The 27,052-nt window shown below is 37.8% G+C and overlaps 1 protein-coding gene across 1 annotated transcript in view; it reads left to right on the forward strand.

The window, feature by feature from the left end:
• Positions 1 to 1,769: 1,769 nt before the first annotated feature.
• The window catches only part of cadm1b (cell adhesion molecule 1b), a 140,385-nt gene continuing 115,102 nt past the window's right edge, over positions 1,770 to 27,052 (forward strand). Inside the window, exon 1 of the mRNA XM_053320093.1 lies at positions 1,770 to 2,069. Within this exon, the coding sequence (XP_053176068.1) occupies positions 1,994 to 2,069 (76 nt within the window). The 5' untranslated portion in view covers positions 1,770 to 1,993. The remainder of the gene's footprint in view (positions 2,070 to 27,052) is intronic.

Below are 27,052 nucleotides of genomic sequence, written 5' to 3' on the forward strand. Positions count from 1 at the left end.
CACCTTGTGGAGACATTGTGTGAGTGGCAGGCAGAGCTGGCAAGCTGCCACAGATAATAACATCTGAAATAAATTTGATGTGTGGAATTCAATCTGTAGTGATAGGGACGGCTGCAGCATTAGAGTGAAGTTCTAAATGCTATCTACTCATCCATGGAATGAGGACTGACACGCAGTCTCAGAGAATAGATTGTGCAATTAGCAGCCTTTGTGCTGTTTTGACACAATGAAATAGGGAAATGAGATTCAACGTTGTCATGCACGGTTCTCTGTGGCTTTGTGATTCCCATAAGATATTCCAAATGTACCATGTTTCAGGTTAGAATAAGATGGGGAGTTGAAACATTAGGACATATAAGAAGGCACACAGAGAAGATGAAGAATGGATAGTTCATTTGGTCAGACTTGTTCATAATAGGGAGTATTTCATTTTCATGCAGACAGTATATGTATGACTTTCATGTGTGAAATTCTGCTGTGAGTAAAGCAATGACATACTTGTGGGGAAGCATGCCTTTGCTCTAGTACTATAGCAACTACAATTATAAGATGCAATACTCCATTCAAAGAAAAGGGGGCGCTCTTTGAGTAACATTGAACATAAGGATCACACAAACTGCAAACGTTATTGATAGTTCCTTTAATAAATGAAATCAGATTTCTTACAGATGACAACTGTCTTTTTAATGTTATTTGTTAAAGGATAAATACACATTTCTTATATTTTAGAAAAGAACATAATCCAAATGAATGACAATAAAGGTGTTTAACACAACATCTTGCAACTTGTTACAAATTGCAATTGCATTGTTTAACTTTAATCCTATTGACTGGGGTCCCACCAGACCCCAGAGATATACTTTTTGTCATATCTCACAGGTTCATTATTTAATTATTACACTTTATTTATTATCACTTTATCAATCAGCTTGTTCATAATGACCTTATCACTGTTTTCTGTTTGTTTTAATCTGTGCTTTTTAAATATACAAATGCTTTGGGGCCTTGGGGACCCCAGTCAAAAGCACCAAATTACACCTATGCAGTTTTAATAGGTGGGACCATTTATTATGTTAATGTTTGCCATGGGTCCTAAATTAAAGTATCAAACACTGTCAGGGAGGGTTAGGGGCACTCTGTCACTCATTTTAAAGGCTTTGTGGAAAGATTGTACTTTGGATAATAGCTGCAATTTGCATTAAAGAAAAGTATATTTCATTTTAAACAATATGCAAATTAACTGTAACTTTCCTAAAATAATAGTAATGATCTTTTTTTTTTTATTGTTTTGAAAAGAAATAAGTTGACATTTTGCTATGATACAATAGTTTATTCTTAGGATCCCCAGGGGCTCAGTTGTAGTATATGTATGTAAATATGTTGGTTAAAAAAAACAACGTTAAAAGACAGAATCGTGTTCTTATCTACATCCTTTATATTGCCCTAAAACACGCTACAACACACACAAACACTACCTACTTTATAATAAACATAAACTAAATGCTGTGTGTTATCGCAGGGGAATGATTTGTGCTTCAGCTGTAAAAACCAAAGCACAGCCAGTCGAGTATAGGTTGGTCTCACCCAGATGAACTAACAGACTATAACCGTAAAAGAAGATTACTATAATATTCCTATAAAGTGTCTGTGGTTCTCGGTGGTGAGTTTATGGTTACCTCACCGCGCTCCATGGTGTTTTACACTTCCCATGTTACCAATGTTATCATTCCCTCAATATTCCTATTGGGAATCACAGTGTGTCTTTGGTGTTTAATAGAGATATTTACAGACTGTGTTTTTAAAGAATTCTCCTGAGGTATCATTGTAATCCTATATTATTTTATAGGCCTAGATGTCATTGCAACATAATGCAGCCCAATATGATAGCAGGCTCCCTGCTTGAGCCCTCCCTCCGCCTCTCATGTGTCTACATTTTCATCCCATGGCCGTCTCTAGGTGATTTAGCGCCGCCAGTCTCAAGCAGGTGTCCAACATGGCGATCACGGGGAGCGGATCTCTCGCTATTTTTCTCTCTGTTTTCGTGATTTCAGCGGCGTTTCTCCCGAAAGGTAAGTTTTTTGTGTGTTGTGTGTCTGTGATGCAGAATAACCCCTTCCACAGCTCAAGCCCGAGGAGTACCGGGGAGAAGTTGTGGTGCGTTTGCGCGTTAGATGCGCACAAGCTTCCCCTCAAATCTCAGCATCACTTTCTATAGCTGTGATACTGCTGGAGCTGCATGTCGACTTGAGAATATCCACGCTTCTTGTGACTGTCAAGCTTATCTCGTATGTTTAGAGTCGATTGAAAGGGTGTTGTCTTTAGTTTCACTGAAAAAGGCTAAAGAGGACTGCTATAAAAAGTAATGTGAGTGCTGCACAATTGTATAGACGGCAAGAGAGTGAGGCCAGTAATAATCGTGTGAATGGTCGTATTATAAGTGTTTGGACCTCGGGCAAGTTAAAAACAGTGCTCACTGAAACGCTCTTTATTATGACATGAGACCGATTCTCCGACCATGAAAGAATACGCACTCCTTCAGTCGTAGCCTACCGCATAAACCTCCACAGTCCCAACTCATACCACTGTCTACAAATTGCTCAAGTCTGCGCTTCAGGTGCGCTTTGGAGGAAAACACGCATTGCAGCTCTAGCCTCTCACAGTGTCCTCTGGCCGCACAACTGCAGCCTCTGATGCCAGTGTGTGTTCCAGTCCGCAGTCTTCACTTCTCCTGCTGTCACCGAGGCTGGAGATGTAAATCTGCCACGTCGCTGTTGGCTTTACAGCGTGCGACTGCATGAGCCAGGGGCGCCTGGATGTGCACGACCATTGCAGTCCCCGGTCCGATTATTTCCCCCAGTTATTCCACCGCGGTTGCATCAGAGTTGCATGCGTCAGTGTGTTTTTCCCCCACTTTTTTTTCCTGGAAAACGTATCTGCTGACAATACTGACGCATGTGTAGCAGTTAACATGTCAGCCTACAGCTTGCTTTAAATCCCTCCCAGCGGTAGGATGGACATGGTTCTTGTGTTGTTAGCCCCCAGGTTGTTTAAATGGCAAGCAACAGTTGATATGACAGGTTTTCACTTGAAGATTACTTGAGGGACTTTTTGTTTATTGGTTTAATTTCAGTTTCAGACAGCATTTTGCCACCAGTGGCTACATACAGTGGTGTTAGTATCTGCATCTCCCATCAACAGGTCTGCAGAAACTCATCAAAGCATGTGTGTTTGTGTATGTGTGTGTGTGTGTGTGTGTGTGTGTGTGGTGAGATGGAGGACCTGCTCCCAAAATGAGGTTACTAGTTAAACTGAATTTTAAGACAATGTTTTTTTTTCTTTTCTTTCTTTCTTTTTTTACAGCTCACTGCTTACACTGCTTTCATTTCACAGTTGTCTAATTTATTATGGTCTGTGTTGAATAGCAGTTAAATGACATTTACAGCATTGTCTAGCGTCTCCTTGTCACATTAATTTAATTGACCTCTCAGTCAATTAAAATAATGCATCATGAATACGCAATATCCTCCTGCTCAATACACCCTGGGTTGCAGCATTAGGGAACAGGTACATGGAGTCTCTTGGTTAAGGTGAAATCCCAAATCATGTATGGTATGATCTGACCTGAGGTTTTTCATTTGTGTGATTGTATTTGCAAAAGCTGCTTGGAGAAAAAACAACAATGATAACAACAGTGCAAAGCCCTTACAGTGTTGAAGTGCTGACAGCCTTCTTCCTGACACCTTCCAATTTGTCATCGTTAATAATCCAGAATAACTGGGTTTTAATCTTTATCTGGTGAGAAAAGAATAATCCCACTTACTGGATGTGATGTGACACAATCGACTTAATCTTGCTGGGTAGTTTATTATCACGATACACTGATTATTATAGAGGGAGAGAGAGAGAGACAGCTGGACATGAGGACAGAACACCATGAGGGAGAGTTGTTCCTGTGAGAAATGTTCAAGTTAAAGAGTTGCCTTGTTTGAGCATCCTGTTATGAAATGCTGAGACTTTGGCATTTCAACAAAGAATCTGCAACAAAGACTCATCCAGGCCTGTTGTAGCATATCAGATGGTCGTATTTCAGAAGGTTGCATAATCCCACTTATTGCCAGTTTAAAGTCATTCGTCAGGACTGAGTGATGGTGAAGTGGGTCAATACGAGCTGTCATGACGCTTCAAGGCGCTGCTGAAGGAAAGGATCTCAGAGAAACAAAAGGAAACATACAGTTATTACGGTGCTATTGGTTGCCAGTTGGCATGTGACATGATGAGTGATTGAAGATGTTGGTCTCAAGCTGCCTATGGTGAGGTTTGGCTTTGAAACAGATACTGCTGAAATATGCTGGCAGTGTGCTGCTTTGCCCTCAAGATGTGTTTGTCTGTTTGTGTTCTGGAGGATGGTAGTTTTTTTTTATTTCATCAATTATCACACAAGTGTTGAGCTCTGTGGTTTTTTCCACAAGTATTCTGTCAGTGGTTGACACTTGGGGTTACAGGAACAGTAGCAGCAGGAGCACAGAGCTAGAAGGAGTATTCACCTTTTGCTCAAGTAGAAGTACCAATACAGCAGTGTAAACACACTATATTACTAGTAAAAGTCCTATATTAATATTTGAATTGTAAAAACACTTAATTATCAACAGCAAAATCGTCTTAAAGTATCAAAAAATATCCATTATCCAGAATGATATCAGCTGTGAGCATTTCAGTCTCGATCTCAGACTTAATTATTTTTACATTCATTCAGTCATTAACAGTGCAGGTTAGCAGTATCTTAATGTCGTAGTTATCCAAGGTGAAGCTCAACTGATCTTCTTTATAAATTGTAGATGATTATTTATCTTGTATGAGCTCATCATTGGATTTGTATTTAAAGTCTTAATCTATAAAGTAACATAACTATAGCAGTACAATAAATGTAGTGGACTAAACACTACAACGTTAGCTTTTAAAATGTGATGAAAATTCCTGAAGCAGAAATACTCATGAAAAAGTATGTGTACATCTAGATTGTACTGTACTTGTAAATGTCCATTTTTTCAGAACATTGCACTGAGTAGGCGTGCAACTAGTTTGTTTTATTTGTTTGTTTATTTGTATCTCTTCTAGCTCAAGGCTACTCTACCAATCATAATAAGAACATTTTCAGCATATTATGGGCCTATAGCACACATACGTACATATATACACCATATACAATATACAGATTGATTGTAATATGCTCACAGTCACACATTCAGTTGAGTAACTATATATGAAATACCCAGCATGTACACACACACATATACACACACATTTTTTTTACATCTTTTACATCAACACATCTAAAGTAACACACACATTCAGCTACACTTACAGTAAACAGTATGTCACTTATTAGTCATACTGTTCACACATTATTGCATGAAGTTCAGCTGTTTCCTGTAAATAAAGATCTGCCTGCACATTTATGATGTTTAATGGTTATTTTCATTTTCAGTGAATGTGCAGATTATGTTATTGATTCATCTGTTCATGTTTTGCACAATATGCTGCCTTCAAATGTCTTGTTTTGTTTGACCAATAGATCATTATACATAGATCTGCTGTGCCACTTTACCATCACATAAGCCAAAAAAAAGCACAATCGAAAGGCTGGAATAAAAGAAAAATTTACATTTTGGCTTAAAAAAATGTCTCAAATGAATAATTGATAATCACAATTGTTGCAGAATAATTTTCTTGGTTTCAGCTCTTCACAGAACCACACGCAGTACATCAGTGCTATCTTTCCTGAAGTGGTCTTCTTCTCTCTATCTATGGAATAGCACTTACAGTACAATACAGTGTTTCAGGATAAATTTAATACCGCACTTAATGGACCATTGATATGTGCCTGCTTATGAAGTATTTCATCGCCTGAACGTTGAGATCACCACAGTACATCATTTGTAACAATAATATACTCTTCTATTTAAAGAAATTGAATTTATTGCTCATTAAATTTACATTAAACTCTGCTTAATAAGCCTCACTCTAATTGCCAGATAATGCATGGCACTACTTTATGTGGTGGCAGCTAATCTTGCTGTTTAAAGGGAGGTGCTGGTAGAGAATTGGCAGCTGATACATGTGAAGAATTTAGCCACTGGTAGCAGATGTAAGTCATGTGAGAAATACTGTTATCTTTTCACTGAGGACATCATGCCTCTGTACTATGTTGCCCTACTGTATTGTATCTGCTCTGAAATTTGCTTTTGTGTGCTGTGCATATGTGTAAAGGTGCATATCCTTGCCTGTAACACAAATGTATTTAAACCATCACTACCTTGTAACTTCACACTCTCTTTGAGATAGCTTATAACAGTTTTCTGAGCCAAAAAAGGTCCTTGCAGCTCAGAAGTGAATAGGCAGAATTTGCTTTTTGTCCTTTAGACTCAGGTTGTAGCAGGTCAGCCAGTGTACACAGAAAGAGGTTGGTTATAGAGGTCCGTGTTGGGGGAAGAAAAAAATTGTGTCTTTCTATCCTTGACTTTCTATTCTTTTCAGTTTCTGAAAGACTCGCATCACTCCTTAAAAACATCACCTTGGGTGCTGGGTACAAGGGTTTTTATCCACATGCTTTATAGTGTGACCTTCAAGTAAATACTGCACCTGGCTGTTTCGTCAAGGTCAGAGAAGTACTGCTGTAGACATGCTATCAATTTAAGTCATGTAGTAAATATGAAAAAAAACAAACAAAACAAAAAAAAACCCAGAAACCCTCAGGACATTTCTGTGGAGGGGATTTGTACTGTGGTGTCAAGCTGAATGACAAACTGAGGACGATCAAAAAATGTGTCTGTCCATCTGTGTTGAAATGTAGAAAACAGTCAATTAGGAGAGACAGACAGATGACAGGCTCTTTCATGATTGTGGGGACAGAAGCTTTCATTCATAACTGTGCTGTGGTAATGAGGAGGAGAGCTGATGTCTCTGCTTATGAATATGACATTGTTCTCTGTGTTCCCTGGATCTGAGAGACCCCACTCTATTGGCTGTGTTGCTTAGACGCTAACAATCAAGTCCACAATGGGGGAAAAAAAAGGAAATGCAATGTTTTTGTTTTGAAAGGGGCATAGAGTGCACATTAGTATGGGTGATGGAACAATTACAAGCCGCCATTAAGGCTGTGGTGCAGTCAGTTCCTGCTACATGAAGATACTGGCTAACTGCATTGGCCAAATTTTCTCTCAAACCTGTAACAGACCATCCATGTAGTTCAAACTACTTGTTTAAACAAATGAGAATCCAGTGCAGTTTCTATGTTGGAGGATCTATAGCATCAATGGTCTGAAACACTACATTGCAGATGTACCTCAATTTTATTTTACTCAGTTGTATGTGATTCAAGTCTTTATATCATTAAACCTTCCTTAGATTTTACCACATTATACTGCATTGCTAGATCATTTTAAAATGAATGTTTTTGTAAGACAAGAGAAGACAACAAAATGAATGTATGACATGATGGGGATTTCATGTGGAAGCCTTTTCCTTAATCTTAAATAAGAAACTTAAATCCTTAGTCATTAGTCATTACAGTACTTCTGGCAATCAGTTTTCCTTTTTGTATTTCACAGTTTTCCAGAATACAACAAAAAAATCTTAAAAGCGGTTAAAATCAGTAATTTTGTAACAATGGATGACATGACAATGAATGTGAAAGGGGTCGATAGTAATGGTGAACCTATAGATAATAAATTGAGAATTTCAGCCTATAACTTTACTGTTTCTGCTCATATCAGTGTGGTTTTTGGCCAAAGCATGCAGTATTGTTTTCACCAAAAAAGTTCCACAAACCCAGTGTACATGACGTGCCCAGCGCCAAACAGCAGGCAGACACAGTCAGCAATTAGCTGGTGTGCATTTAGCAACTAAATAGTCAGATATTTCACTCTGGAGTTAGTGGTGACCAACACAGTGGAGAGTAAATATTGGACTTATTCATCTGGTGGACAGAAACATGACTTCAAATGAGCAATAATGTTGCCCTGTGTCTGCTGGATGCGCAAATTGGTTTGCAAACATGTTTGCGGTATCATGATGATGATGTATACAGCTTGTTTTTGCTCACTACAAGCTGCCAAAACATCAATTAATGCGTATTTGACCCAAGGTCCACTTACTGGCTGGTTAAAATCCTCTCAACTGCATATTTAAACCCAGGAAAAAGTTTGTAAGTGGATTTTGAGTTTTTTTTACTGTGCTCACCATATGTCACTCTCTGTGAAAATGGTACTGGGTGGTTGCATGTTCTAAAATTCTATTAATTATTTGAAGTATTTCAATCTCTGTCTGCCACCATGATTTCACACACTATGTTTTCACATAGCATAGTTATATCATTGCTCTGCTCTGATTCACCTACTGTAAGAGGGGCACATCTATTCTATTGCTATGAAACGCATCTTCTTGCTCCATAATGGCACCCTAAAAATTGCACTGGCTGGCCTTAGTTGGGCTCTGCAGCATTTGTTAACTTTTCTAACCAAAAGTCGGGGATGCATCTCACAATTATCAAAATTTACACTGAGCAGCCCAAAGGGGAGCTCTACATAATTTGTTCACTCATCCATGTGTCATATGCAATATCTGAGACACCAGTGATCTGATTCTCACAAATATTAGACCTTCTATTTCATCACAGCACTCCAGCACTCATAATTACACTGTTCGGGCCAAAAGGAGGACAACAATTACATCTGAAAAATAGCACCTAAAAAGCATATTTATTACTGATTGGTGCAGACAATTCACTTTATGATTCACTTGCTGTATATTTTTTGGATTGTTTCTTAGTTTGGACCATCCAAAATGTTTAATTATTTTCAGTAAGAAACTGTAATCAGATCAGTCACAGATAAAAAGAATCTCATCTAACAGAGAACCTTGAGACTGAGAGCAGAACTCACAGCAGTAAGACTAAATAACTGTTGCTCAGTGTTGAGGAGAAAAGACTCTTTCCAAGTGAGAAATCTCTAATCAATAAATTCAGTTATTGAGCACTCGCTAATCCAGTGCTTGAATTGGAGTGAAAATCCAATCAGCAACTGCACAACATTCAGCTTTGAAAGAGATGTGTTTTTGTCTGGTTTAGTAAGAAGAATGAACGCTTATCGTTACGTGATTGGCCACATTTAGAGATTTGTGTTGAGAGCCTATTTTGATAGCAACTTTATTGAAGGGAGTTGGCCAGCCCCATTTGGACTAGTGCTTTCTGCTGTGGTGTAATGGCAGACCATTCTGGAGGCAAAAGCTTTTCTGTGTCTGATAGAGCTCAGTTACAACTTGCATCTGAGGCAATAGGAGAGGAGCAGCACCTCTGTGTCTCCTCTCTGGGCTTGTTTGGGCAGACCCGTGCCAGATAAAACGACTACTATGTACCTAGAGTCCTCTGTAAGCAGCAGCAGCATGAAGGTGGAAGTAAAGCACAATGCTGGAAAAAAAAACTAAAATATAAGTACTCCAAACCAGCAAGTACCTGTCCAATGCAAACATTACACTAATCAATAAATCTTGCATTGTTAATAGAAAGGCAACATGCTGCAGATGCCTTTCTAACAGTACAGTGACTTTTTAAGACAGGTATACTCGCTTAACACCATTTTCTCGAATCTGTCATTCTCTTTCTTGTTGGAGCGCTGTTTGCAAATGCATTTATGCAGACCTAATGAAATATTATTCCCTTACACAGCAGGATATAGCAAGACTTGAGGAGGGCATTGGAATAGCCTGGACTTTCCACGTTTCTGCTTCTTTTCAGCGGTGCCCCCATTGCACACTAATGTCTCTCTAATTTTATTTGAACAGTACACTCAGGGATGCCAGCTGGAAAGAACAAAAGTCTTCTAAAGAAAGGATGCAGTGGAATACAATAGCTCTGCAATAAATTCTACCTCACTTAAAATAAGGCTGATAGGGCTGCAAATAACAATGATTTTCATTATTGATTAGACTACAAAATGTCAGAAAATAGAAAAAAAAGCTCACAATATCTTTCCAGAGCCCAAGGTGATGTCTTTCAATTATTTGTTTTGTCCGGCCAACAGTCCAAATACCACAGACTTACAATGTAGAATGATAAAAAAAACAGGGAAAAGCAGTCATCACATTTGGGAAGCAGAAACCAGAGAATATTTGAGCATTTTATTTGTGCTACTTCTTTACATATTGACTCGATGGCTCTGTTTCTTTTGGAATTGTATTTTGTGATGTTGCTGTATTGGACTGAATGACATTGATGGGTTTCTTATATTTTGTCCACCTTATTTAAACATTTGAGGAAACAAATAAAAAAACTTTGCAATGCATATTGTATAACATGACAACACCATAAACTACAGAGTCATAAATCACCATATCAAAAGAATACGTCTATACAGCCAGAAGACAGTTAGCATAGCTTAATATAAAGACTCTCTTTGTATTCTTATATCAAAATCTAATCATGTTTTCATCATGTAAAATAAATATAACACCTGCTTATGTAGGCTTGAATCAACCAATTTCAAAGTGCTCACTGTTTCATTATGACACACCCTCTTTTCAACATCCAAATCAAATCCCTCCCAACTTTTTTTCCCGCCCGTCTATCCTGTTTCACTCAAAAAAATACATCATGATACAGAAATTCAATACTCTAAATTCTGTTTCATCTGAACTTTAAAGTGTCCAGGACTAATTGGCAGGCAGCCAGTCGAGACTCCAGGAAGTTACTGGTCTTGACAGAAAAGTAGCCTGATGTATTTTCCTGCTATTTTCAATCTGTAGCTTTGGAACAAATTAAACAAACAAGATATAAAGTGTTAATTTTATGTTTGGACTGAAAGATTGAATTCATTGTCGTAAGACCAGGGTAACTGTTTCCCCTTGTTTCCAATCTGCTAACTTAAACTATCTGCTGGCTTCATAGCTAGCTTCATATTTAATGGACATATAAATGAGTGGTATCAATCTTCTCATCTGATGCTCAGCATGAAGGAGAATTTCCCAAAATGTCAACACCTCACTGACACTTAACAACAGTTTCGAACATAAGCGCCAGACACACCTTGATATCTGTTTGATATACTTGATGTTTGATTGACGGGTTAACAAAATCAAAACTCCTGCAGTGTTTCTGGAGTGCTGTACAGTTTCAACAGATGGGTATTTTACATCTTCCTTTACTCCTGGTGATAACATAATAAGGACTGCTTGGGGGATAATTTGTGAGGAAAATGTGTGCAGTCACATATGCTCTTTTTTTTCTCTTTTTATATTTGCCAGTAACCTTAGCTCTTTTTTTTTTTTTAAAGCAAAGCTGAAAAAGATAATCGTTATAGAATTGACAACTGATGCAGAACTTTTTGTCTCCTCTCAAGGTGAATCATGGGAAGATTTTGATACTGTTTACACAGAAGAGAGCTGTTGTCTGACAGGTTCGTGCCGCCTGCCTTGGGGGCATCATGCTCTTGAGTTATCAGCGTGACGATAGACCCATCTTAATTACTCTCAGATACAGCACTATAATCTGTCATTGTCAGGCTGATCAAGACTGTGCAAACCAAGCACTAAGACTCATTCACCCAAACCAGGAGCCTATTGATTACTTCTCATACTTGAGTCATTGCGCTGCGGAGGGACATGGGAGGCAATAGAGCTAATGGAAGAGGGAAACTCAAAGTCACATTGTTTACATCTAAGATGACAGGTAAATGTATTTGAAAGGAAATATGGCCTTGATCTATTGGCCCCCAAATACTGTTGCAGTCTGTCTGTAACTAACAAGGAAAGTAAGCCTCAAACTGCCAGACTATCAACTGCCCTGCTGTTCAAATGACCTATTTCTAAATCAAAACCATATTTGTATTCAGCAGTTACACTAAATATAATATTTTGACTAACTGTAGCCTCTTTTGAAAAATTAAGGCTGGGTGGTAAAACAGTAACAGTAATTATCTTGATACAATTTTCCTCAGTTTAAATATAACAAATGTTCTATAAATGTAAATAATTGTTTAAAACCACTTAACACACGCCTCTGTTTTTTATGCTGTTAGCCTAAACGACATGCCCAAGTTGTGAGCAGCACAGATCCCACATAGTTAGAGACTCAGAGATGTGTCTGGTATCATTTCACCGAATATTTCCATAGGCTAGAACAGCAGTCAATCAAAACCATGTCGTCATTGTTGTCGGTCACATGTCCTCATTGGCTTTGGAGACATGTACTGCCTAATCCTAAACACCGATTGGCTTGTGTGTGTGGTGTCGTCAGAAGCAGAAGAGGCATCTAGTCACGTGTACTCTGAGCTGGACGTGCAGGTCAGGAAATGACGTAAACGGACCGTGTATGGTTTGTTATTTGTGTTATTACGCTACGTGTTGGACTAAATACATGTTGACATATTGAGGAAAGTATTTCGGTTTTATGGAAACGGATTTCATATTTCACAAGAATGGATACTTGGCGAGCTGTACAGAAAGTGCTGAGTCATAAGATGATCGTTGTGGATAAAGGGAAGACTTTGAAGGTATGTAGGCATTATAGCTTTTCTTACTTAGCTCAGGGGCTAGCCGAGCTAATCGCTAATACTATTACGGCTGTGAGCAACCATATAAGTCGTGAGTGGTCTTGAATGAATCAGGACAATCTAAGCTTTCCAACGATGTACGGCATGAATATATATATTTAAGGGTTGGTGTTTAAAACATCCAGAAGAACTTGTGGCTACCTCCTAACATCCGTCCCGTTCCGTAGAGGGAACAGCGTGCGTTAAGTGGTTAAAACCACTAATACCAGTCTGGTTTCTTCAACTTTCAGTCAATAATGATTTGACATTTATCAGGATCATTTCCAATATCAACTGATATGAAAATGTCTCATTGTGATAGCATTTTTGGCCATATAACCCAGCCCTGATAGATATATTTATTGATACAAGGTTGCCTAAAACCTCCACAGCACACACACACACCACTTACATTTCACATCTGACACATGGCTGGGCTTTTGGAGGTGGTGGTGATTACTATCATACATTTTTGAGTCTTTGGTATCATTTGTTTAATCCCCAAACTACTGTTTGCTGTAACATCTAAACTGCTCTAAATTAAAGGCCTGCAGGCTGCAATAGTTTGACCTTGTATATAGTATTTAAGGTAGGCTATATTTACATCCCTGATTAAAGAGCAGGAGTTATACTGATCTGCATTGTGTGTTTCATATCCAACAGTATAGCCATGCTTTACTCCAGTGTTTTAAACATCACCAGTGTAAACAGGTTGCTTGATTAGAAATATTAGTCCTTGTAGTAAAATATGTTAAACTAATTGAGTGATACCAGGTATGTATCGGAATTACTGACCATGCTTCAAAAGAGAAAAAGTCCTTGCAAACTTATTTTGATAAATTAATCTATGAATTTAATAATTATTTTAACTAGTAACTTGCATCCAGTTGTTGTTTTTGCTCCTGTTATGCTGCACTCTATATATATTCGCCTTTCTCTTTTCTTTTTTTCCTAAGAGGTCTAATAGGGGTTCTGAATTTTGTTGAGTGCCTCTTAATGAGCCATGGGCCTTAATGGAGTCAACAGTACAAGGTTTTCCTTTATCATAATGTGATCATATTTGTTTTGCTTTGTTTCTTCCTTTAACTTTCCTATTAAAAGTCTGATACAACTTTTATTACTGCATGCAGTAGTTCTATTGGTAAAAAAGTAGAGATGGATCTCATTACTGGACTTCCATTAATGTGATTCATTTGTCAAGTTAAGCCGATTCCACTTGTCAGATTTTGACTTAGTTTTTGAAGTTAATTCTGTCCCTTTGTTCTTCGTTCCACCAGTGTACCAATTTTCGGAATAAATGGAAGAGCGTTCAAATATGCTCTTTCGTTAATCTTTTCTGAAGTTTTATGGCTTTTTGTGAGGGACCACACCCACAACAATTAATTCAAAGTATTTCTAAACAGAGACAATCAGGCAACATTGCTGGTTTGAAGTTGCAGTACTTTCTAAATTGGCACACGTTTCTGAAGACTCTATGCACTTTGTAGTACTAAATTTACATATTTGCATGTGGACTCAAAGCAAGAGACCAAGTGACCAAGAGGGTGAAACTGCAGACCCTTAGACCTCCCTCATCAGACCACACACACACACATATGTAGATATTTATAGCTTTGTTGCTTTGCTTTCGGTGTCACCCACAAGGTTGAAGCACAGCCATGAAAGCAGCGGCAACTGGCAGCGCAGTATTGCCCTGGCCTTACCAATGTTGGAACAAACTTTTAAATTGGGCTGATCTAATATGAGTGAAGAAGAGTGAAACAACTGGATTGCTTATTTCTTGCCTCAGATTGGTTCAATAATAGATTTGGGTGAAATAAGTGAAGGTTTACGTACTTCATACAATGAACCCCTGCTACTGATGATGAACCCCCACTGGTTCACCGAAGTGGAGCCTCAGGAGGGAGGTCATGCTCAACCCCTATTGACTCACAGAGCTACAGGAGGGAGGTCTGCAGTTGGACCCTTCTCTAACTTACAGCTCTTGAGCAAGAGGGTAGCGTGGTAGCATGGTAGCCTGCAAGCAGAAATCCATAGTTCAATATGCAAACAAATCGCAGGAGCACACAAAGGTCATTCCTTGTAGTGGATGTGCTCTCTGGTTTTTTTTTTATATTGTATACTCTCTTGTATAGTCTCATTTAGTTTTGACAGTCCATGAAGCTCTCACGTCGTTGCTCCATAAAATTAATTGCTCATTGTAATGTCTGCACCCTCTCTTAACTGAGTTTCAAAGTGTTTCACAGAGCTACTAAACACTGTACCAAAACACTTTCAAAAATAGATTTTAACATGCCTTGATGTGGAGAAGGAACTTTACAGTAACTACAGAAATGTATCAACACAGCAGCATTGCACTCAACCCCTCAGTGTAGAGACTGAACTTTGCTCTGTCCCTCATGTTGTGAATGGATATATAAGGATGTTCTCCCTGTAAGTTTCATGTTTCTCTCTTAAAATGTTTCTCTCTTTTGTGAGAGTTACGAGTGCATCCATTCGAAGTATTGCCTGTACTATGAGTAGCACTTCTATTTCCTTGTGTGACCTTCGAAGGCTATATTTTCCTGCGGGCTCATGATGCAAAACACAGCTTTGCTCTCTGATTTTCTTGAGGTGCAGTTGTTCATAAACAGGATCATTATCTGTGGCTCGTAAATAGGATCATTACGGGAATTGTCAGTTTATGCCACCATAAACAGACAGTTACCCTCTCAGTTTGGCACTTGTTATATTGTTGCATGCAGATTCAACCAAATCTAATTGAATGGCCAATAATAATAATTTAAGTAAAAAAAAAGAAAGATTAACTAAAAAAAAAAAAAAAAAAAAAAGGCAGCATTTGAATCTACTCTTGTTTATTGGTTAACCTGCAAATCTAATCTATGCATCATGACGCTTTCCTTTCAGTATACAACTCAAGCAGCTTTTGGCAGTTTATTTTTCCTCCTGTATAATTTGCACTTACATTCTCGCACATCCTGCCTCAGATTCCTCTCAGGAGAAGCTTCTGCAAACTTTCAACACATTACCAAACTATACTTCATAATGAGGACAGCTCCAAACCCTCTCACTGTTAATGTTTGTTAAAAGCTTCCTTCTAATTCCACCCTTTTTTCCATGTGCGCCCTAAGTGCGCTGCAAGCCTACAGCCACAAAAATGTGAAAAGTGTGCCACCACTCCCTTGATGACACAGCACACTTGCTTTGTGCCTCTAGTTCTCACTTGAGCGTATGAGTTTTGACACAGAATCACCACCTACACGATGATCAGTTTTAGATATGGTGTAGCTGAAAAACACTCTTAAGATTTATATTTCTATTTTTATTAGGATTCATCCTACATTCATGTCAATTGCAGTTTTGAAGGATATATAAATGTAATGTTTTTAACTTGATTTGTAAAAGCACACAAGCACAAGTAGTTCAATAAGGGGTTTATATTTGTCTTTTTGTTATGAATTTTCAAGTACAGTAGAAATGTTGCATTTAATCCCAATAAACCGCATCTGAGAGAAATATATGAACACTTTTTTTTTTTTTTTACAGCTTCAGTCCATGGTCTATACTTACCAAATGAAAAGTTTTGTTTTGTCAGCATGAGTCAAACTTAGCTGTGTACAGCAAACCTCTGAGGAAGATAGACAAGATCCAGTCTAAAAACAGATATCAATAAATGTAAACAGCACTGGCCTAGGGATGTCATTAAAAAGAATGGCATGTCTAGACCTCATAAAACCAAAACATATTGTTATTTCGAAAGCAGCAGGAGTTATTGCCTGTGAGCACTAAGATGACATCCATCAATTTAGGGTTTTATTGGAAAATGTAGATAGGCTGCTTGGGAGATGTAAATGATTTACTTAGCATAAAGTTTTGCTTGAACAGGCAGGAAGATAGTGTAGTTAGTGAGGGCAGGGAAGTATGTGTGTGACAAAGGCGGTATTGAAGCAAAAGCTGATTTCCCAAGCCTGAGAGAATCGCGATCTGTGCATGAATAAATAGGCTGGACCTGGAGAACGTGGATTATTCTGGTTCAAATATCAGTAGACTTAAGGGTTGTCAAATGGCATACATGTGTAATAGGATTGTTGTACATGATTTCATTTTGTCACTTACACCCAAATGTCACATCTTCTAAGGTTTGCTCTGATTGTTTCTCACTGTGTGCACAAATTGCTGCTTTATTCTCTCTGCCTTTTTAAATGGCATGTTCAGGCCAATTTAACTAAACATCCTCACATTTAAAATTATTTTTATATATTATCTAATGGTGTGATGGCAAATGAAAACTTTGTTTGTAATAGAGACAGTTAATATGATAGAGCACAGACAAATCACTATTAACTTCATTACTGCCTGTGCAAAATACAAGATGACAGCAACCTGTATAAATCCAATTAACATGAGAAACATTTTAGATTTGGTGGCACACAGAAGTTTGCAGAATTACACACCACCGTTTCTGAAATGCGACAGCTTCAAAATACAGAGCATTTGCATGCAGTTGTGTATCACTTTGACATGCTGGCCTCATCTTTCAGTATATCTCAAATCTACATTTATTCAAATGTGTTCAGTGCAGTGAAGGTTGACACTGCATAATCCATCAAAATATTACATTTGAAGAGAGAGGCTGGAATTATTTGAATCATCAGAAAGCAGCCCTGCTTGTGGTGGAGAGGCTCACGCTCAGATATTAGATAAGTTTGAAAGCCGAGGAACAAAAACTTTTATTTTTATTTTTTATAGATACAGTATATGGCATGAAATCAGTCTTTCAGTCTGACCTTGTCGCTCTCTTTTCTAATACTACTGTGTGTCTCCAGTCACAAAACATAACACACAGTAAATAATGCATTTTCTTTCAGTAGTACCCATGCAATAAAACAGTGTGTAGGTACTTATAAGGTGTAAAGAATCTCTTTTTTTTAAAGAGTTGAATGTTGTGATACCTTTGAATGTGTTTGTGCCTTTTCAGAGGAAAATGCTCATGATTCAGTATGAACTATCACTCATCATTTGTCACGTCTGACCTAAATCAATGCTATATTTTTAATTGCTATACATGGGACACTATTTCTGCTCCATACACATGGACTTGATAAAAACCTTCTGTTAGACCTAAAATCATCTTCATACAAATTAAATTACTTCACATTTTAAGTAGAAGGCAGAAAGAATTTGCAACAAAAAGATGATATTTTAGATTCATTTTTAGTCCAATTTGCAATAATCAGATTTTATTATTCACCTTGTACATTCTTTCTATTCATTTCCATTATTCATGCGTTTTTTTCTTTCCTTTTAATTTTCTGTTGTTTTTTTTTGACAGCTGAAAAAGCAGAGAGACACCACACATTGGTAGAGTGAGGGGTAATACATAGTTACTTAAAAAAAGGTTCATGTTTGAACTAATAGGCAACCAGGGCAGAGATAGAATGTATTTTGCTGCATTTATACATGACTCTCAGCTCCTATTCTGGTTGCACAAAGATTTGTTCAATTGCAGTTTCACACTGAAATATCTTTATGTTTATTTTCCATTGAGTCTACTCCTTTCTGCCTCAGCTTATATCTCAGACTGGCATGTTGAACTGGAGCTTTCAAATCTAAAATTGTCAAGTATAGAAAATGTGTAAGATATATTCACATCTCGCACATAACAGATCATTATTTCCTTTTCAGTTACAAAGAGATGTTCATTTGGACTTACAGGTAAAGATGACAGCTCTTATTTTAAGGGTTTATATCATTCAGTCTTTTACCTTAGCTGCTTTTTACTTTCCCATCAATTTAAGTCATGAAATCAATTAAAAAGGAAGCTGGAAGAGAAAATCAAGATGTGTCTCAATGGCTGTCTTTTCAGTGACATTGTAAAAAATACAGGTAGCAATATTAGGGAAATAAGGTGTCTAATATATCCATACACAGTACATGTTTTAATATATGTCTTATGTCTCTGAAAATATGAAGAAAAAAAAAATAGACCAGATAAGATGTCTTTTATTAGATATGTGAAATTGTACATTGTATACTGTAATTATGCAGAAAGTGCAGCTTGGCAAACGGCAAGATTTGTTTGTCAGAATTTGTTTGACACCTGGTTTTAATTCTTCTGTTCAGACGGTAAATAACACTCATGCAAAGAAAAGAAGATATCTGTTTTGTTGTCTCTTTGACTGGATAACTTGTTGATTAGCAGCACAGGTAGAAGAAAAGAGAGCAGAGGGAACTTCCGTGGTTACTTGGGTGACACATTGAGCCCATGGCTGATGAACTGTTGAATGACAGTTGGTGGGCCCTCGGGGGGGAAGCACCTGTCTGTCAAAACTATATTGTGAGCCTAAGTGACATTATTAGGAAAAAGCTGTCACCCCTGTGCTTATGTAACTTGTAAAGTTTTAGATGATATATTCACAGTAAACAAGCTATCTGATGGGTGACATGTTGTGTCCAGTGATTATGCGTAATTGTGTTTAATGATTCCCTAGACACACAAGCATGTCAGACAAACCAACCGCATGTTTGTTTTTGTCTCCTGCCATCGCTCTTTGTGTTGAGTAGGTCACCTTAGAATATTCATCACCTCTTATGTCATCAACACCAACGCAATTTGTGGCAAAACATCTCCCTCTTCACTCCGCGGCGCTGTATTGCCATACCCGGACCGGGCTCGGCCATCAGGCATTGACAATGGCATAATTATGGAGTATTAAACGGTCACAATGACATATCAGTCAGACAATATATGCAAAATGCCACAGAGGCCTACTCGGTTTACCCTTAGTGTTGTCAGGATGGCGTGAAAAATGGAGGTTTGTTTGCTGGTGAATCATAATTACGACTGGTATTTATGTAGCCATCAAGCCTTCAGTCAAGAGGAGCTGCATTTGAAGGTGACTCTGGGATGCATCATATCAGACTGCGGACACAGTGAAACAAGGCTTTCAGACAAGCTGTCTCCTCTCACCCAGCCTTTTAAATCATCATCACTCTAGCCAGCTGTATGATAGTTCACATGATATATCACCTGTTAGAGCTGCAGCATATACGTACGCACCGCCAACAGACAGTGACAATGAGTCTGGCAGCAAGCCGTTGCTCATTTCAGAAGCCCCAGTCATTTCATTGCTTCTGTTTCCTGTTATTAAGCTATTGCTCTCATGCTGTTGTGTTAAGCATCACTTAAACTGCCAGTTAGCTTTGGTGCATGTTTCTTTACTGTAGCCCTTTTTTTTGTCCGACTTGTTGCTTCAGTGAGTTGGCCGGTTGATCTTTTGCATGGGGATGCTTCAATCAGCTTGGAGCAGCTTGTTAGACTGAAGATTCTGTCCAAAGCTCAGCTGTCTACATTTATACAGGCTGAGCAAACTGGCTATTGGTCAAGCTATTACAGCCTGGATCTTATCTCTATAGGTTTGGCTACCAGTCTTATTGTTTTGGTTGTGATAACATTGTATTTGGAAACCTAATTGTTGATGTGAGGACACAATGACATCACTAGAATTAGCTTTTGAATAATGAATTTACACAAGCAATCAGTCTGTTTTTTCAGTATCTTTTTGTATGAAGCTTATTTTCAGTGTTTTGATCGTTGGCAGAAGAGATGTGACAGTAAAAGGATGTTACAGTCACATGGTCAGACCTCTTGGCCACCAGGACACACTAATCAGACAGACTGTAAACCAATACATTTAAGTGAAATTGTCAATCATTCAATATGGTAATTTATGGAGTTTCAGTGGAGTCAGTGTGTGATGACATTATCTCATCATTTTGTGACTCTAAAAAAAAAACCCAAAACATAAGTAATTGTGGAATTTCTTGTATTAGAGGTGCTTTGTCACAACAGTAAGACACAATTCACTGGTTTGAAAATGTATTTGATTATTTTGGAGCATGCATTTGCCATAATACTATATATTTGAAAATATTGTCATTAGTATTGTGGTTTGCAAATGTTCTGAGATAAATTAATATATCTCACGTCCATTTCATTTGACAGAGACATAGTTCGGCCTAGTGCAGCATTTTTTATTTTTTTGTCAATGTTTTTTTTTTTGTATAATTCTCTTCATATAGATTGTTTGTGTCATTCAAAGAAATCAATCCAAATATAACTAATAAATAAAAACATATTGCAGAATACTTATGGGTATTTGGGTGCATTAACATTCATTTTCACTCACAGAAAAGTAATTTAGATGATATGGTTAAAGCTTGAAACCTGTCAGATTGCCTGTATGATTGTGCCATGAACTCCATCATGGAGCTGAAACAATTTTCTTTTGGATTGACAGAAAATTAATTGGCAGCTATGTTGAAAATAGTTTCAGTGATTTCTCAAGGAAACATGCCAAACATTCTCAAATGTAGATTTGAGTGAGTTAACTGGGTATATTTGGATTTTAGACTGATGGGAAGCAAAGGGAGGAGGCTACTGCAAAAAAGCAAGTGACACTTTTCACAGTTTTCTTACATTTTATGGACGAAATGATGAATTGATTAATTTAGGTGATCAGTTTAAATTAACAATCATGTAAATAAATAATCATGATAATTATTCATAAATCACTGACCATCCAGGTTATAAAATCAATCAGTAATAATCAGAATAAACGTCACACTGACTATGAAAGTCTCCACAAATAGACCAATTAACTGAATATTTATGTCTACTTGAAGTTTCCTTTCTAAAGATGTTACGTTCTTCTTCTGAGAAAAAAGGTATGAAAGCTATGTTTGCCAGCTTCTAACACAAAGAACAGAAATGATCTTCTCAGTAGAATCAGCGAGTCTCTGTAGTAACAAAAGAGAACTGCCTGATGTTTTTGTTAATAACACCCTGTTTGAAGTTTCTCGTACTTGGAGCCTAAACTTAATGTACAAGACAGGACAGCAGGATTATCTTTTTATGTAAAAGTGCACTGCTGGGATGTCCTTGTTTCTTTTTTTTTCCTATACCCCATTGCTTTGTTTCTCTCTTCACTGCCACTTATTACTGTTAGAGGGCAAGTGTGTGTCTGGCCTCAGCTGGGCATTATCCTGGCCCAGATTGTCCTTGGACCCCCATGTCTGTCTTCTAACCACGGTTGCTGCAGCATCATATATCACCGGCTATTCTTAAAGCTTTTCTTACCATTGATTGATCCACTTTATTCTGATTCAGTAATGATCAAAGGCAAAGCATCAAAGCATTTTATAGAGGTAATTACTCACTCATTAGCCATATGTTTGACAAGTATGCCCTCCTGGCATTGGAAACCTCTCTATTAATCATAAACAGAGATCTGACAAAGGGGGATGATGAAATGATGAAATATATATCCTGACTGAGAATCAGTAAGATCATATTATTGATGGATTACAGAGCAAGCTGTCACAAAATGACACAGTCTTTACTTGATATATGACTGCCGAGAATATATTTTGGGTCATTTTTTGCTGCCGTCATATTTCTTTGCAGTCATCATTATCAGTCTGACCTGCTCTGGGAGTGTTTCTCCCCATTCAAACACCCAGATGTCAACACATACAGCTTGTTATAACTGAAACAATCTAAACAAATGATCTCGCTGGCCACCTAAACATGTTTTCCTCTGCATAATATGAAGATGAAACCAACCCCCCCACCCCTTCCCCGCTCAAAACAGCAACCCGCTCTGCGTCTCCTGTCTTGCTGGGCGATCTCCCCAGGCTGTGAGGACAAGACAGGACAGGAGAGGATAAATTACAGCCACAGAGCCTCGGCTCCCTCTCTCATGCTTTCATTTGCACCAGCAATTAATCAGCCATCACTGGAGAGCTCTTGCATGTCAGGCTGAGGATTTTATTAGGGATGTCCTTTATGGGCCTTAATGAGACTTATGTCTTCCTTGAGTATTTCATTTGCTGCACATAGCCTGGCTGCTTGTAACCTTGAGGTGAAGAGTTTTTTTCCACAACAGTAGAGCTTGGCAGGGCTTTGTTACTCACCTCTCAATGATCTTGACTTTATTCTCTCTTTCATCCGCTCGCTGTCTCCCTCACTATTACAAATCCTCCTGTCTTGCGGTTATCTAATTTTAGATACAATTAGGACTGATTTGTTTTGTTTATTCTGACGTTACTCCTTTCTCCAGTTTGAATTGCAGTGCTAAGTGAGCTATTGAAAATGTGGAAAATCACCTTCCATTTTGTGAAATGCAGAGAAGGACAGCTATGCATCTCAATTATTTTATTTTAAAATAATCATGATCAGTCAAACATAACAGATTGGACGTCTGGAGTTCAATGGGATTGGCTTCTTGGAAATTATACAAGGAGCAATGTAACTCAAGCATCTCGTGTGTTTTCATTATATTCCACTCACAGAGCTAAACGTCTGATTTTACAATAAAGAAATATCCATAAATCTTTGAAAAACCCAGAAGGCCATTTTACAAAACCTTCCCCTGTTCTGAAGGTATTTCAAAGACTCTTTTGTCCATATAGGTGATTAAATATTCTTTCTGTTAGCCAGACATGATAGACTGATCTCGTCAATCAATTTATACAACATGAACTAACATTTAAAAAGTCTATAATCAGTTTGGCCTACACTGGGATATAAATTTATATTTTACTTTTGTTTTTAGTTCGATATTTTGCCTATGTTTTACAAAAAGTGCTATTAGTTGCTATGGTGATGTCCAACCTGGTGGTTGATCTGCCTGTCTGGTCCAGACTAACATCTCAACAACTATTGGATAGATTGCTGTGAAATCTCGTGCAGACATTCATGGAGAGGATGAATCATCATGATATATTGTTACAACCCCACCATCAGCTTAAGATTTCAATTTGTCCAATACTTTGTTTATGATCAAATAACCACTATACTAATGACATAACCTCAACTGTGTTTTGTGCTAATTAGCAAATGTTATCATGTTAGCAGGCAACACTAAAATATTGAACATTGAAAAATGATACCAACATGTTCGCACGCAAAGCTGCTTCTATAAGTATTGTTACACAGAGCTGGTTGTCTTGTGATAATGTGATGCTTTGCTCTGTGACCCAGTGGAACAAACTGGAGCTAACAGTAATGCTAAAAAACATATTTAGGGCTGCTATATTTGTCTGTGGAACAAGTAAATATCAGAAAAAAATAGTTTGTTTAGTTCAATTACAAACCACTGCAGACTTGCAGAATGGTCACTGCTACTTTCTGATGAAAATGCAAGGCAACAAATCAAAAAGTTTATTCCCCCTTTGACTATTTTCTCCCTTTATCATTGTGTTGTTGGGAATTTTGATGTAGGCTGTGCTGTTTTGTCTGTGCCCAAACAGCACCAGCTACAATCACAGTAAAAAATACTCAAAGTGGGCGTTACCCAGCTAACCATAACCACAGAGTCAGCCAGTAAGAGGATATGGAAGCCATCTGGTAGCATTTTTACAGTATGGTGTGGCACTTTGCCCATGTTTTCTACAAGAAGGGTCGTATGACGGTCATGAAAGAGAACGTCTCTGTAAATCTCCAAGGACACAGACATGAATATTCTCTGTCCAATTTTCTGGGTCAGACGTAGCTCAACCAAAGTACGTGACCTGATCACATCTGTCACCAGGTTGTGCATGTGCGTGAATGATCAAACTATGTGACCTTTAAAACTTAAATGATATCTTAGCAGTTCTTTAAGCCACATTTGCAATATGGGATGAAACCATTTGGGGAAGAGGTTTTAAAATTACAGTGCCTGCCCTCTTTTTTTCTTTCTTTTTTCAAAGATACCATATGTTAATAAGTAGGACATTTTACTGGGCTGCTACAAAGTTTTGTAACTGTTTGAAGAACTAAATTTGGAACTGAATGTGACTGAAAGAAAAGCAGAAATGTAATACTTAAAAAAAGCTAATGGTCCACAGCATAAAGGTTTAGTAGCCTGCATTTACTCAAGCACTGTGCTTAAATACAATTCTGAGGAACATGCAACATTATAATTCGACTGCACTATACATTTCAAAGAGGTATATTGTACTTCTCATGTCACTAGATTTATCTAACAGCTGTAGTTATTTTCAGATCAAGGTTTTACTTATGACATGATGTATTATCAGTCTTTTCATTGTAAACTGTCCCACAACAAAGTATTGTCTTCAACAGAACCCACGACCACAATGAAATGCTGTGATTATAATCCAATAATGTAATATTTCTAATAATAAAACCATTGGAATGGGACCATTCTACATAAAGAGCATATTCATGTATGATTCCTTAAGTACATTTTGCTGGTAATACTTCTGTATGTTTCACTTAAATAAGGATCTAGCATTTTGAAAAGCCTCTAATACAAATTGTCCTCTCTTTTTTGATTAATTATAATTGCCTGAAATACTGAACATGCTGTAAAAGAACGGAGAAGATGTAGCCCTTTAATTCAGGTCACACATGCCCACACAGACATACAGATAAAATAATATGAATATCTGCATATAAAGGACTTTTAGTTTAACCAAACTGGCCAAAGACTCTCTCTCTCCCCCCCTTCTCTCTCTCTCTCTCTCTCTCTCTCTCTCTCTCTCTCTCTCTCTCTCTCTCTCTCTCTCTCTCTCACTCTCACTCTCACTCTCTCTCTCTCTCTCTCTCTCTCTCTCTCTCTCTCTCTCTCTCTCTCTCTCTCTCTCACATACACACACAGTCCATTTCTTGCTGACCACACATCGATGGCCAGCTGTGCTCTATGTTTGACAGCCAGGTGGTTCAGTCTTTGGAGCGCAGCAGCTCCAGTTAATTAAGGTTACCCATTTGGATCTTGTCAATGGCTAATTTGCAGATGAAAAAGATTCAAAAACTTTTTCTTACTTCAGCAGCCTAAGCATTGTTTTTGTCTTCCCTAATGGCTTGGGCCTGTCAAGTGGAACATGACTGAACAGCGCCAGAAACTCAGTCTTCAGATGCATGGATGGCGAAAGTTTACTTAGAGAACTGCAGCAGCCGAGAATCAATATTGAACTTAGACAGGCTATTTACAGTACCTTGATAATGTTTGACAGAGGCTTTCAGTGTAGTTAGCATCAGGAGATCACTGGCCAATTCATTTTGGGAAGAGCAAGTGACTGATAGGAACACTACTTGATTATTTACAAATTAGGCTTTTTAAAAATTATATTCTTTTGCTTTCTGTTTTCTGGGAATATTGCTTCTCAGATGAAGGACAATTGATATGGACAATTGTATCCATAGGTCTGGAACTACAGAAGTCAATATCATCACATTATTAAATCTTAAATATTACATCTGAAGCTGCTCTGAAATACCGGTGAGAGACTTTGTGAACCTATTGATGTTTTTTTTAAATTCCCATGCATGCCTCATATTCCATGATAGTTGTTATTATGAACCAGTTAAAATATACCCTTACCCCTGGAGAGTCTTCCTAGATGCCCTCACTCTCGGACTGCATCTCACAATTAATTATCTGTGGAGGAGCGGCATATTTCTTGAGTCTGCTTCGAGGAGAAAACAAATCATATCCATGTAAATACATACATTAATAGGTCTGGAACTGGTAGATGTCTTTTGGGAAAGTGGCTGAAAGGAAAATGATGATTTATATTTGACTCACCAGGACTGTGAGCTTTTTTTTTGCCTGTGCAAAATGTGGAAGAAAATGAGGTGCAGCCTTTTTTGCATTTTTAACCCAATTAATTTGTAGTTTGAGGTGTGACAGCGGTAAGAAGCACAAGTGGAGGAGCAGAATAATCAAATGACTCCCTCCCTGAGATTTAATAAACCAGAAAGTGCTAATTTCACCTTTGATTGCGTGCGGTATTTAATGCCTAAAGAAAGCATATCTAACTTTTCATCATGTGCCCAGTATGCCTACTGTTTCGAGCTGCATGTATTATGCTGCACAGTGCCCTTGGCAGCTGAGAACAGACGAGAAACTGAGCAGAACACGGTGACCCACGTTGTTAAGACATTGATCTTTAATAAACAAACACAGTAAATCTCTGCAAATATTTCTCTTCCATACACAGAAAAGACCAAAGCTCCTAAATATTTGTTAATAGTTTAGTGATAAATGGGTCAACATTGATGAGCCTCAGTTAGAGCCTGCTGTAGCTTGGTAAAATGTATTAAACACACAGATATGTTTAGAGAATTAGCCAAACTCCTACTTAATTTTACAAGCTTTTTCCAGCTTTCTAAGCTGAGGCACATACGAGAATAAAAATATTAAAGTATATTATACAAGTTAGACACCTTTCTCAGCATGTGAAAACATCTTAACAAAATGTTTGACTTGAATGGTGTTATTTTTCACAATATCTTAAACTAGAACTGATGTCTTTAAACTAGGGCTGCCACAAATGTTCATTGTTGATCAATCTGGTGATTATGTTCTGGAGTAAGCCTTTACAGTAAAGGTAAGTGTTCAAAGAATTGTGAGACATGTCTATTAAATTGATCATATTCTGTGATGAAGGCACCCGCTTCG

The sequence above is a fragment of the Scomber japonicus genome, chromosome 6 (assembly GCF_027409825.1).
Source record: "Scomber japonicus isolate fScoJap1 chromosome 6, fScoJap1.pri, whole genome shotgun sequence".
Classification (NCBI taxonomy): Eukaryota; Metazoa; Chordata; class Actinopteri; order Scombriformes; family Scombridae; genus Scomber; species Scomber japonicus.